Genomic DNA, 14,130 nt, shown 5'->3' with positions numbered 1-14,130 from the left:
GAAAGCCAATGCAGCCTAATGAAAGGATCATTGAGAGAGCAATCACACTGATGAAACACCGGCAACATCGTGTGGGAAACACCGAATGGTTTGTTTTGCATTTCTTTATGTGAAGCTGATACACCGTGACCGCAAAATAATGTAATGTATAGAATAATGATCATTTATTGTGCTATCATAGGTTTTCGCTCTGCCAACAGACACAAATATGAATGGGATTCGAGGATTTGTTCTATATATTTTACGAGCGGTAATTTATACATGTGTCCAGTCCTATATCCAATGCGTGATATGTTTTTATTATAAAAGAGTACTCACTCTGGCCATTTCGAGCTTGGCTGCTCCGCTCCTTTGGTTAGCCTGGGGTGGTCTCATCAGAGCCAGTTGTCCTCTTTCTTGATATCTCGGGACATTTAGGTGGCTGTGCGTGTTTGGTGGCTGCTTTCATCAGCAATTTCTTAGCAAAACCTGATTTCATTTGTCCATAGTTCGAATAGCTTTCAGGTGTAAAATGCGCACCATACAAAACCGTGCCGGAGGCTGGGTCTGCAAAATTAGCCCTCTTAGCATGGACGAACTTTACTCATTGTCGTAGTCCAGCTCTTTTTCTCGCGTTCGGGAACTCATGGGTACTACATTGCGACAAATGGCTATTTGTAGACCACGTAGCATGACAGGTTTGAACCATTTTAGCGATTTTTTGATAAACCACGAACGCAACTCTCTCGTCGATAAACAACAATTGCACCTGCCTCAACCTTTCGTTTCCTTGTTATGACATCTCCGCCCCATTCGGCTGTTTCCGGAATACTTTCGGAAATGTTCGTAATTTTCGATCTATTTTCGATAATTGCTCATAAATAAGATTAATTTTTTTGTTAACTTTATTAATATTTGTTATCTTGCCACATAAAGGTTCTATTTATATCTCACAGCCCCTTAGTGTTTTAATACCCTTTAAAAAGCGCTTTTGTGTTGCTAATATTGACCAAAACTGAAAAGTTACCAAGTATTTCTTTAAACATCCTTGAATATTAAACAGAGTTTCTCAATCATCAAACAAATAGAGCTTTGGATAAATTTTCTGTTTTTATTTGACAAGACAAGGATTTGCAAAACATGTCCGTTAACATTTCTTCCCCCCCAAAAGCGTACAAAACAAAAAGTCATGACAAACAAAAACATATGACCATATCTCACATATCACACATATCTCCAGTGTGACAACCGAGGTCGTTGCGGGTTGGTGGCTAGGACTGAAAAACTCCAAAAGAAAAGAAAAATAAAGTAAACAAGGCACGTGTGGCGCTGTGATGAACAACTGTTTGTGGCTGTGAACTTGTCGCAAACAGCTAACACGTTTTCCTTTGTGGATATTCAACCATGAAGGTCAAAAGACAAGACATATGTGGGCATTTTAGTAATGTGAAAAAAATGGCATTACATGACTCTGTTAAAGCTACTCCTGACTTTTTTCCTTATAAGAAAATATGACTTCTTTCATAAATCAGCATTTTTTTGTCCGGTTTCGGCTTAAATCTCGTAATACAGCGCTGCTTTGGGACACGAGTAACCCAATATGCAAGTATATACTTGAGAGCAAAAACTTGAGATACGAGCAATTTGTGCTTACACTCACTTGACCACAATCAGTAGTTGGCAAATTAATACGATGCTTCATAAAGCTGGATATTGCAACTTTGCCTGTAACACTAAACTTAAAAAATATTACACTTTGTGCAACTACTGTGTAGCTTTGCCTCAATAGAGTCCATTTATATTTATGCAAACATTTTAAAACTCCTTTGAAGGGCTACCAAAGAGAATCTATGTGGCAGTGTTATGACCTTTTAAACGAAGGAGCTTTGCTCAAAGCCATATATTCTTTATCTTCTACAAAAATGTTCAATATTATTACAGCTCACTGATGAGTCTCTGTTTTGTACAAGTATAACACTGCCGCCAGGTTATTGAACTGAAGCAAAATGTAACAAAACAGTTTGAATAGTTGACATTCTATCTTGTAACTAATTCGCTTCCATTGATGACGATAGGCGTCCAATCCATTTTAAATGGAAGATTTGGCAGTGATTCGTCATCACAATATCAAAATCGCTATTTTACTTACCAAAATCATGGCAAACTTGAGGCTGTAACAGATAAAATGCATTCCAATACATTTCAATGGCGAAGATACGAGTGTCTTGAGTTACAAGCGTGGTCATAGTAGCCAACTGAACGTATCTCAAGGAACCACTGCATTAGGAAAAACAATACTGTACATTTTCAATCGTTGCATTTTGTTGAATTACATCTTTAATATTGATCTTTTTGGCAGAAAATGCAACTTTATTCTTGTACTATTATAACATTTTAAATGTTTTCATTTTGTTACAGCGGTATGAAAAAGAACCTTTTGCAATTTTTCACATTTCTGCATAAAATCACCATCAAATGTGATCTGAGCTTTGTCAAAATCACACAGATGAAACCACAGTGTCTGCTTTAACTAAAACCACCCAAACATTATAGGTTACTATATTTGAATGAGGATAGCATGCAAACAATAACAGAACGGGGAAAAATAAGTAAGTGAACCCTCTGCCTAAGGAGACTTAAGAGCAATTGAAACCAATTTTTACCAAACATTTTAGTCAGGTGCGTGCCCAAACACTGATGAGTGGTTTAAAGCTGCCCTGCCCACTACAAAACACACACCTGGTAAGCAATGTCTTGATGACAAGCATTGTCTGATGTGCATCATGGCTCGGTCAAAAGAGCTGCCTGAAGACCTGCGATCAAGGATTGTTGATTTGTATAAAGCTGGGAAAGGATATAAAACTATCTCTAAAAGTCTGGATGTTCATCAATCCACAGTCAGAGAAGTTGTCTACAAATGGAGGGAGCTTGGCACTGTTGCTTCTCTCCCAAGGAGTGGCCGTCCACCAAAGAGTTCAGCGCAGAATACTCAGAGCTGTATAAAAAAACCCTAGAGTGTCTGCTAAAGACTTATAGAAATCACTGGCACAGTCCAATACCTCTGTGCACACATCAACTATATGTAAAGCTATGGGCAAGAATGTTGTTTATCGGAGGACTCCACGGAGGAACCCACTGTTGTCTAAAAAAAACAAAAAACATTGCTGCTCGTTGAATGTTCGCAAAAAGGCATTTGGACACTCCACAGAAGTTTTGGTTGAATTGTTTGGGAGTAACGCACAACATAAAGTATTGAAGAAAAATGGAACAGGTCACCAACAGCAAAACCTCATCCCCACCGTGAAGCATGGTCGAGGGGGAATCATGATTTGGGGCTGTTTTGCGGCCTCATGGCCTGGACAGCTTGCAGTCATTAATAGAAGAATGAATTCAGAAGTTTATCAGGATGTTTTGCTTGAAAACCTGAGGCCGTTTGTCAGAAAGTTAAAGCTAAAAAGAGGATGGATGCGGCAACAAGACAATGATTGAAAAAACAGAAGTAAATCAACTTCAGAATGGTTTCAGAAGAACAAAATACACATTCTGGAGTGGGCAAGTCAAATTCCAGACTTGAACCCCATTGAGATGCTGTGGCATGACCTAAAGACAGCAATTCAAGCCAGACATCCCAGGAATCTGACTGAACTACAGCAATTTTGTAGCGAAGAATGGGTCAAGATTAGTCCTGATCGATGTGCCAGACTGATCAGGAATTTCCTGGTTGAAGTTATTGCTGCCAAAGGGGGGTGCGGTGGGGGGTACAAAATATTAAATGTGATGGTTCACTTACTTATTTTTCCTCCTTCTGTCATTGTTTGCATACTGTCCTCATTAAAATATGAACACCTATAAATGTTTAGATGGTTTTAGTTAAAGCAGACACTGTTTTTTCATCTGTGTGATTTTGACAAAGATCAGACAGATCGCATTTGATGGTGACTTTATGCAGAAATGTGAGAAATTCCAAAAAGTTCAAATACTTTTTCATACAACTGTACATTTGGAATGAATTCTTCATTATCTTTATTGTCTTTCCCTAAGATTCCTTTTCACCTTTTCTTGAGCTTTTCTAAGTGCACATAAATCCAAACATTGTCACGTTTTCGGATTATTGTTTGAAAACAATCCCTTTAAGTGTTGTAGTATTTCACATCGCATGCACTAAAACAACAAACATGATTGTCACCAAATCAACACAACAACCTTTAAAGTGATCACATAATTACATATCAATCAACAACTTATCATTATTATTTTTAAACTTTAACCAATGACTTGTTCGAGTGCAGTCGAAAAAAAGGAACGGGAAAAAAAAAAAAAACCTCAAAAAATGAGAAAAAAAAATCCCCTTGTGTTCATTAATGAGCTTTGTGCTTGATCACGAATGCTTCTATTTTTTTTAAAAGAAAAATGAGCCTGCAGCCAAACAGCTTTGGGAAGGAACAAGCCAGTCATCATGCCATGCACAGTTACATGATTCAAGTCCACACATTTCATTATTATTAGCATTATTATTTATATTTTCTTGCGTTCAGTGATGACGTTTCCCTTTAAAAGTAAAACACATACCTGGACCTCCTCCGCAGAGGCACTGAAAACCACTAGACTTTTTTTTTTCTTTTTTAAAACACCAATAATTATTGATCATCATGGTTAATATTCATCATCATCAATATTAGCAGTACTATTTACACTGTTGGTCATTTGGTACAAGGTTGACATCCTCTGTAATGGCAGTATTTTCCCTTCGAATGCTTACCGGACACTTCATTAGGTACACCATGACTTGTGTGCTTGTCGTGCATGTGCAGCAGTGTTGTTTTTGGCAGCCATTTTGAATTTTCGTCTTAGTCTTTTGGACAAAAATGCTTATTAGTTTTAGACAAATTTTAGTCATTTCGAAATGTGTTCTTTTTCATCTAGTTTTAGTCAACGAAAACCTTAGTCGACAATTCTTAAAACGTTTTCGTCTACAAACTTTTTAGTCGATGAGTAAATAATAAAAGGTTTTCAACAATTTCGAATGAACATGACAGACGAGCACATAACTGTAGAGTCTACAAGGATATCACCATTTTCATGATGATAATACACACTCAGCAGGAAAAGAGCACATTATTTGCAAATAATTAAACTCACCTGGACACCACGTGTAAAATATCTTCCAAGAGTTTAAGACACTGAGTCACCGCGCTAAATGCTAATGCTAACGCTATGCTAATGCTACAGGTTAGTTTAGTGTGTGATGATCACTCAGAACAGACCTTTAAAGGCTAAAGCACATGGCATAGCCAAGATAAGAAAACAAAATTTACCAAGCAGCACCTGACACAGGGTAGGAGGGGGAATCGGGGAGGCGCAGCACGTCACATGAGTGACATGACCAAACACTGCTAAATGCCAGCTAACTACACATACAATAAGAAAATATTACACATTTATGACGTAAACTATTGCGAATTTTCATCTCGTTCTCATGTCATCAGACGACAACTAGCTTCCATCCCGTTATCTTTTAGTCTCCTTAAACACGTTTTCAGTGCGTCATTGTGATGTTATCTTTATGAAAAAATTGTTCGTTGACGAAATATTTTCGTTATCGTCATCGTTAACGAAAACAACACTGTTTTCGTCAACGATGACGACAACGAATATATTTCAACAAACAGTTTTTTATAACGATGACGAGACGAGTCGATAACGAGCTAAAAACCAATGGCGCCACCAGGGGGTGTCCAGGGGTGGCCACAGCCCCCCCTATAAATTTGTTGGCCACCCCACTAACCAGTATAATGTCAGATTGGAGTAGCTGTGGAAATTAAAATTTTCACTGGATTGTTGTGGACTATGCACATTAAATCATTAGTAACTTGAAATGTAACACTGTACAGTGATCCCTCGTTTTTTGCTGTTAATGGGAACTGGAACCCGCTGCGATAAGTGAAAAACCGAGAAGTAGCAAGCCCCCCCCCAAAAAAATAATTCAATGTATTTATTCAGATTTAGCGTTGGAAAGCGATACATATAGGACATGTTTTTTCACCCCCCCCCAAAAAGTATAATTAAAAAAAACAAAAACTTTTATGTATATATTAGGGCTGTCAAAATTATCGCGTTAACGGGCGGTAATCAGTTTTTAAAATATAATCACGTTAAAATATTTGATGCATTTAACGCACATGCCCCGCGCAAACATATTAAAATGACAGCACAGTGTCATGTCTACTTGTTACCTGTGTTTTTTGGTGTTTTTTCACCCTCTGCTGGCGCTTGGGTGCGACTTATTTTATGGGTTTCAGCACTATGAGCATTGACATCAACAATGGCGAGTTACTAACTTATTTTTTGATTGAAAATTTTACAAATTTTATTAAAACAAAAACATTAAGAGGGGTTTTAATATAAAATTTCTATAACTTGTACTAACATTTATCTTTTAAGAACTACAAGTCTTTCTATCCATGGATCGCTTTAACAGAATGTTAATAATGTTAATGCCATCTTGTTGATTTATTGCCTTAATAAACAAATACAGTACTTATGTACAGTATGTTGAATGTATATATCTGTCTTGTGTCTTATCTTTTCATTCCAACAATAATTTACAGAAAAATATGGCATGTTTTATCGATGGTTTGAATTGCGATTAATTAGGATTAATTCATTTTTAGGCTGTGATTAACTCGATTAAAAATTTTAATTGTTTGACAGCTCTAGTATATATATTTTACTAAATGGTTTTTATGCTTTTCAAATGTACAGTAATTTTCGCACTATAAGGCTGATCTGACTATAAGCCGCACCCTTCAAATTTGGCACGAAAACGGCATTTGTTCATGGATAAGCGGCACTGGACTATAACCCGCAGCTGTCCTTACTGTATTATGGGACATTTACACCAAAAGATATTAACCGGTAACACTTTATTTGACAGCGACATGATACAACTGTCAGAGGACCAAATGAACCACCATGAAGCCTTGAACTAATTGGCTGTAAAGTTTCATTGCTTCAAGAAGCTTCATTTAGCCATTATTGCTGCCTTTGGGGAGACACTCAACCTTTCCACCCATCTGCTGTCAACACTGTTGTCGTCTAACATGCCTCCTAGCATGCATTGCAGATGTACAGCAGTTTTAAGATGTTACAGATGCTACAGATGTAAATAACAATCAAAATTCATGTTCTGTGCTAATTATTTCTTCACTTACTGTTCCAGTTGTTTCATTAATTGCTATTTATGGTATTTAGTAACACTTTGACAGTGGCGCCATAAGACTTTCATTAGACATGATTATGACATGACTCTGTCATGAGCATTAATGAATGCTTATAACAGATGACATTTATTGTTATCCGGCAAATTATCTCACCTTTGAATTGATGTAAAAGATCCAAGCTGAACCTAAATGTTAGAGTTGACATAATTTGCCGGATGACACTTAATGACATCTGTCATAAGCATTCAGCAATGCCCACGATAGTGTCAAGTCATAATTATGACGGTCTTATGACAGTCTTATGACGCCGCTGTCAAATGAAGTGCTACTTATTAACACAAATAAATCAACAAATAAGCCGCACTGGACTATAAGCCGCAGGATTCAAAATGAAGGAAAAAAGTAGTGTCTTATAGTCTGAAAATTACAGTAATAATTATAGATTTTAAACATGTTACTGTCCCACCAAATTACTTGAAAACAAAAATAAAGTACAATGCTTGTCTCTCTTAAATGCTTCACTGAGTGAGTCCACTGAAATCTGCTCAAGCTGCTCCGTTACACACAATGAGTTGCCACAGCAACTGTTTAACAAGCTAAAGGATGGTTGACGCATGCGGCGCTTTGAAGTTTCGACTTCCTAGAATCTATGGCAGGATCAAACCTTAACGTCTGTCAATCATCGTTAACTTTAATAAGCAACTCCAGTGCTCTGCCAGACCAAAAAAAAAAAAACAGCAGGAGGGGGAAGGAGACTACGTGATCGGATCAGGACAGCTCATCTGTATTTATTCATTTTTTAATTGAAAGAAAAATTCGTGTGGGACTGAGGGCGCAAGTTTGAAGCGCAAGTAGTGAGGGATCACTGTAAACCAAAGTATATCAGTAGGCATGTCCTTGAGTCTTTCTGACAGTTTTCTACAGGCCTGTTGACTACAACAACATAACAAAAACCTGAAATTAAGGCTTTAAGTTTTGCTGGGGCACCCTAAGATTTTAAGTGGCCCCATTTGCCTACCCCTATGAAAAATTTCTGGAGGGGTCACTGCCAAAAAGGTGTTTTGGGAGACTAAAACATAACGAGATGAATGCCAGTTTTCCTGTGACGTGACGAGAACGAGACGAAAATGTGCAATACTGTAGTTTCCTTCACATGTTCACAATGTGTGACATTTATGTGTAGTTAGCTTGCATCTCCTGTCTCCATGCAGGCTTGCACACAGATTTGTGTTCTTGGCCAGAGAGAATGTGCGATTGCTTTAGCTTTTAAAGGTCTGTGCTGAATGATCATCACACAGTAAATGTAACTTGTTAACTCTGAGTTATGCTTCTGCGTTGCGGTGATGGTGTAGCGACTACGGCGTCAATGAGCATTCGATAGTTCTGCAGCAAGGGAACGTGTTGCTCTGTAATTCACCGCAAAGCCACTAGAGGGGTGTGGCGTTGTGTTTGTACAGTTTTGGGGGAGTCTTGTCGACTTCCTCTAGTTTTCTTCCGGTTACACAACAATGCCAATGGAGATGGAACGCTTGAACGGTGATCATACAAATGTTGAGGTGCAAGCAATGCAGAAGACGGTTGCGGAGGTGGTTGTTAACGCAAGAATGTTTGTAAATGCTGAACCAGAAACAACAGTCTGAGCGGACCAATCACAGTTCATTTGGATCAAGTCACCACGCATTGACGCGACATGTAGTAAGAATTTTGTGGAGCTGCACGTCAGTCTATGGCGGAGGGTCGTAAATCGGGTCTGCTTTGACAGCGTAGGTCTGCCGCAGAAGCATAGCTCAGCCTTTAGTGTAGTGTTCGCGTTAGCATTAGTTTAATGCTAACGACGGGCATCCTCTTGAACTCTCAGGCAGGTTTTTTTTTTTTTACATCCAGTTCGTGGAGTCCAGGTGGGTATCATGAAATGAAAATAATGTACTTTTTTCCTGCCGAGTGTGTATAATCACCAAGTTGGCGTTGTCCTTGTAGAAGTTACAACATGTTCTCATCCGTCAATGTTCATTTGAAAAAGTTAGAAACCTTTAATAATTTATTTTTGGAGTAGATTTTTTCAATTTTACAGCCAAAAACATTTTTAGTAAATGTCGTCTAAAACTGGAGGATATTAGTCTTGAGTTTCGTCAACAAAAACTAAACACACATTTTGAGATGACTAAATTATAACTAAGACTAATAAGTATTATCATCCAAAAGATTTAGACAAAAATTAAAACTGCTGCCAAAAACAACATTGATGCACAGTCCCAAAACATCACGATCTGCTTACGTATAATATACTAAAACCTCCAAATTGAGTGTAACTATTTAAATTATGATCATTTGTACTGAAACTCATTAGATGGTGTGCCTAATGACGTGTCCGTTCATGTGTTCATACACACGTACATGTTTATGTTACATTCCTTGTGATGGATGCCTAAATGTGCTTGTGTGTGCTTTTGTGTGTGTGTGTGTTCAAGTGTAAAAAAAAAAATAAACATGAGAGTGGAATATTTCTTTATCCAAGTTGGTTCACCATTTTTGCCACATTAGAAGAAGCTCATGTGTGAGCACCTTGCAGGAGGTTATTTACCGTTAGCGAACAGTTAGGGCTGGGCGATTAATGATTTCATTAATAATATCTATTCATTAACGATCATTTCTCAGGAGGATTAAAAAAATAAACTCAATAGCGTCTTGAGATAAAAATGATTTGAATTAAAAGTGACTACAGACACAAGCTGTCGTTTAGTTTAAGTTCAGTTAAGTGTTTTTTTTGTTTTTGTTTTTTGTTTTTTTTAAAAAGAGGCTCCTTATGGAAGCAAATTTGTATTTTAAAACAACCACATTGCACTCCCATATTGGGAAATGACAGACAGGCTAACATCTGTGTCACGGTGTCAAAACCCTTTAAGTAACGCATAATTTAACACAAACACAGGACAAACATGAAGACAGATAATATAAAAATAATAATATATTTTCTGTGAAGAACAACTAATTTTTCTGTATGTGTGTAATACACTGCCCGATAGGTCTCAAAAGTGAGCTGCACAAACTCAATTTTACTGTAGAAAAAATAAGTAATTCGATACGGTTTATTTTTATGAAGTAAAGGAGAAATTTTATATGCTTTTTAATATGATTATTCCACAGGGGAAAAGGGGAATATTGTTTGTGATTTCTGTGAAAAATACAAATCAGATTTTTTTTTTTTTGGTCGCCCAGCCCTAATTGCAGCCAATGAGTTGCTTTTACATTTGTCATACTTTAAGTCGTCCTCATCAGCGAGACTATATGCAACGTAAAAAATGTGTGTTGGTTAAAAGTTGCATCATAGCAGGGGTCCTCCAATGTGCGCCCCCCAACTCAGGTTTACACGTACATGGCTGGTGACACAAAGCTCTCGCCACGAGCGATGTTGGCGGTCGGCGGAGTCTCGTGATTGGTCGAGACCAGGTCCAGGTCATCCGGCGGCGGAGGCCCACCACCGTTTGGGGCGCCGCGTGACTCACCTCCCGAGTTCTGCAGGATCATGCAAAGTGATGTTCACATACAGTGGAATGAAAAAGTGTCCGAACCTTTTGGAATTTCTCACATTTCTGTATAAAATCTTTGTGAAAATCACACCGATGAAAAAACAGTGTCTGCTTTAATTAAAACCACCCAAACATTTGTAGGTTTTCATATTTTAATGAGATAGTAGGCAAACAATGACAGAAGGGGGAAAAATAAGAAAGCTAAGCATCACATTTAATATTTTGTGCCCCCCCTTTGAGAGCAATAACTTCAACCAGAAGCGTCCTGTAGCTGCAGATCAGTCTGGCATATCAATCAGGACTAATCTTGGCCTGTGTAATGGTTAAGACTCGCCTTAGGAAAACCACCTACTTGATCACGGTGTCTCCCCTGCTTGATAAGTATAGGGTCGGCGTAGGGTCGGTTGCCAACGGGCTTACACTCACAAAGGATTCACACGATTACTTGGTTCTAGATCACAGAGCTGATTTGTGTACACTCTACCCCTCCCAATCACATAGCTTATAGACTTCCCGCCCCCCTCCCCTTCTTTCAGGCCCCCCACATGGTGTCAACCGGAAATACATCTAGCTGACGATAGCAGCAACATATTAATAATTAGTGTAGGTGTTCAATGTATTTCTTGTTGTTTGTGTTTGTTTTCTTTTTTTTCTGTTTATTTTCATCTGTCCTCCCATAACCCCTTCCTGTTCGCTGTTTTGTCATAACAAACGAGATATGTTGAATGATCACAATGGGAGTAAGTCATATTCTCAATGTGAAACATTAAAACTGTTCAGACCAACCGGACACTTAGACTTCCATTCTCCGTGTCAAACAGCTGAACAGGACAGGTTAAAAAAAAAAAAAATCCTACATAAAATTTTCGCTAAATAGAAATCTGACATTTAAAAAAAAAAAAAAAAGTGCTATTCTTGGCCTATTCTTCTCTACAAAACTGCTGTAGTTCAGTCAGATTCCTGTGATGTCTGGCAAGAATCACTGTCTTTAGGTTATGGCCACAGCACCTCAATGGGGTTCATGTCTGGACTTTGACTTGGCCACTCCAAAATGTGTATTTTGTTCTTCTGAAACCATTCTGAAGTTGATTTACTTCTGTGTTTTGGATCATTGTGTTGTTGCAGCATCCATCGTCTTTTAAGCTTCAACTGTCTGACCGACGGCCTCAGGTTTTCCTGCAAAACATCCTGATAAACTTTTGAATTTATTCTTCCATTAATGATTGCAAGTTGTCCAGGCTCTGAGGCAGTAAAACAGTCCCAAATCATGATGCTCCCTCCACCATGCTTCACGGTGGGGATGAGTTGCTGATGTTGGTGAGCTGTTCAATTATTCCTCCACACACAACGTTTTGTGTTACTCCCAAACAATTCAACTTTGGTTTCATCAGTCCACAAAATATTTTGCCAAAACTTCTGTGGCGTGTCCAAGTGCCTTTTTGCGAATATTAAACGAGCAACAATGTTTTTTTTTGACAGCAGTGGCTTCCTCCGTGGATTTCTCCCAGGAACACCATTCTTGGCCATAGTTTTACATATTGTTGATGTACACAGAGATATTGGACTGTGCCAGTGAATTCTGTAAGTCTTTAGCAGACACTCTAGGGTTCTTTTTTACCTCTATGAGTATTCTGCGCTAAACTTTTGGCATCATCTTTGGTCTCCTTGGGAGAGAAGCAACAGTGCCAAACTCTCTCCATTTGTAGACAACTTCTCTAATTGTCGATTGATGAACATCCAGACTTTTAGAGATGGTCTTGTATCCTTTCCCACCTTTATACAAATCAACAAGCGAGCCATGATGCACATCAGACAATGTTTCTCATCAAGACAATTCTTAACAGGTGTGTGTTTTATAGTGGGTAGGGCAGCTATAAACCACTCATCAGTGATTGGACACACACCTGACCTAAATTGTTTGGTAAAAATTGCTTTCAATTGCTCTTTAAGTCTCCTGAGGCAGAGAGTTCACATACTTATTCCCCCCCCCCCCCTTCTGTCATTGTTTGCATGCTATCCTCATTAAAATATGAAAACCTGTAAATGTTTGGGTGGTTTTAGTTAAAGCAGACACTGTTTTACATCTGTGTGATTTTGACAAAGATCAGATCACATTTGATTGTGATTTTATACAGAAATGTGAGAAATTCCAAAGGTTTAGATACTTTTTCATACCACTGTATTATGAACACTCCTATGTTATTGTTTTTAATACTTTTGCAAGTTTTGGTTGAAAGTCATGATTCTAAATTGATTTGACAATATTTGTCATCATTTTATAGTGTTGTAATTGTATTTTTTTGGACAAAAGATATAATAATATGTATTCATTAATTCATCTTCTGAACCGATTATCCTCTCGAATGCGATGGGGGTGCTGGAGCCTATCCCAGCTGACAACGAGCTGGAGGCAGGGCACACCCTGAACTGGTTGTCAGCCAGTCACAGGGCAAATAGACACAAACAACCGATCTTATATTATATAAAATAAAATTGTACATAAATTATATACTTTTATATATAATATGTTGTAACCTTGCAATAATAATATTAGTGCTGTCAAAATTATCGCGTTAACGCGCGGTAATTAATTTTTTAAATTAATCACGTTAAAATATTTGACGCAATTAACGCACATGTCCCGCTCAGACAGTATTCTGCCTTTTGGTAAGTTTTACAGCAAGGCTTTTTGTGCTAACAGCGAACTCTTGTGGTCGCTTTGCGACATGGTTTATTGTTGTCTTGCCAGTTCAATATGGCTGCACGACGTCTCGGGCTGACGCCTACGTTGTAATGTTGTGCTTATATGATCCTTGGACAAGATTTGTCCGTAAGTATGGTTGTTGTAAATAATGTACATATTATGTTAGTAAGCGAAATGTTATATTTTTTGTATGAGACGCTTTTTGTTTAAGTTTAGTGAACCTGTATAGCGTGCTAAGCTAACGTTGTTGCTAATGCAATGCTTGTGTACTTTTTTTTGTAGTTTTACGATGGTCTAAAGAGGACAATGGTTTGAGGCCATTTTATTAATAAATCAGATGAAAAAGGAAGAAGTCTGATTATTATGGCGTCGTTCACTAGCTGTCTAGCTTTGGAAACAGTAGACGCTTCGGAGTGAGGACAGCATAGACAGATTTAAATGACAGTAGAGTGAAATGCCCACTACAGTCCTTATGTACCGTATGTTGAATGTATATATCCATCTTGTGTCTTATCTTTTCATTCCAACAATTTATTTTACTGAATATATATATAATTTACAGAAAAATATGGCATATTTTATAGATATTTTGAATAGCGATTAATTACGATTAATTAATTTTTAAGCTGTAATTAACTCGATTAAAATTTTCAATCGTTTGACAGCCCTAAATAATATTCATATTATTAAGCAATTCGTT

The 14,130-nt window shown here is 37.8% G+C and overlaps 1 protein-coding gene across 1 annotated transcript in view; it reads right to left on the bottom strand.

Annotated features, from left to right (window-relative positions):
* Nucleotides 1–1,076: 1,076 nt before the first annotated feature.
* pvrl2l (PVR cell adhesion molecule related 2 like) overlaps nt 1,077–14,130 on the bottom strand; it is a 487,014-nt gene continuing 473,960 nt past the window's right edge. The window contains exon 10 of the mRNA XM_057827936.1: nt 1,077–10,712. Coding sequence (XP_057683919.1) covers nt 10,563–10,712 — 150 coding nt within the window. The 3' untranslated portion in view covers nt 1,077–10,562. The remainder of the gene's footprint in view (nt 10,713–14,130) is intronic.

This window comes from Corythoichthys intestinalis, chromosome 22 (assembly GCF_030265065.1).
Source record: "Corythoichthys intestinalis isolate RoL2023-P3 chromosome 22, ASM3026506v1, whole genome shotgun sequence".
NCBI classification, from domain to species: Eukaryota; Metazoa; Chordata; class Actinopteri; order Syngnathiformes; family Syngnathidae; genus Corythoichthys; species Corythoichthys intestinalis.
This window is presented reverse-complemented; position numbering and strand designations above follow the sequence as displayed.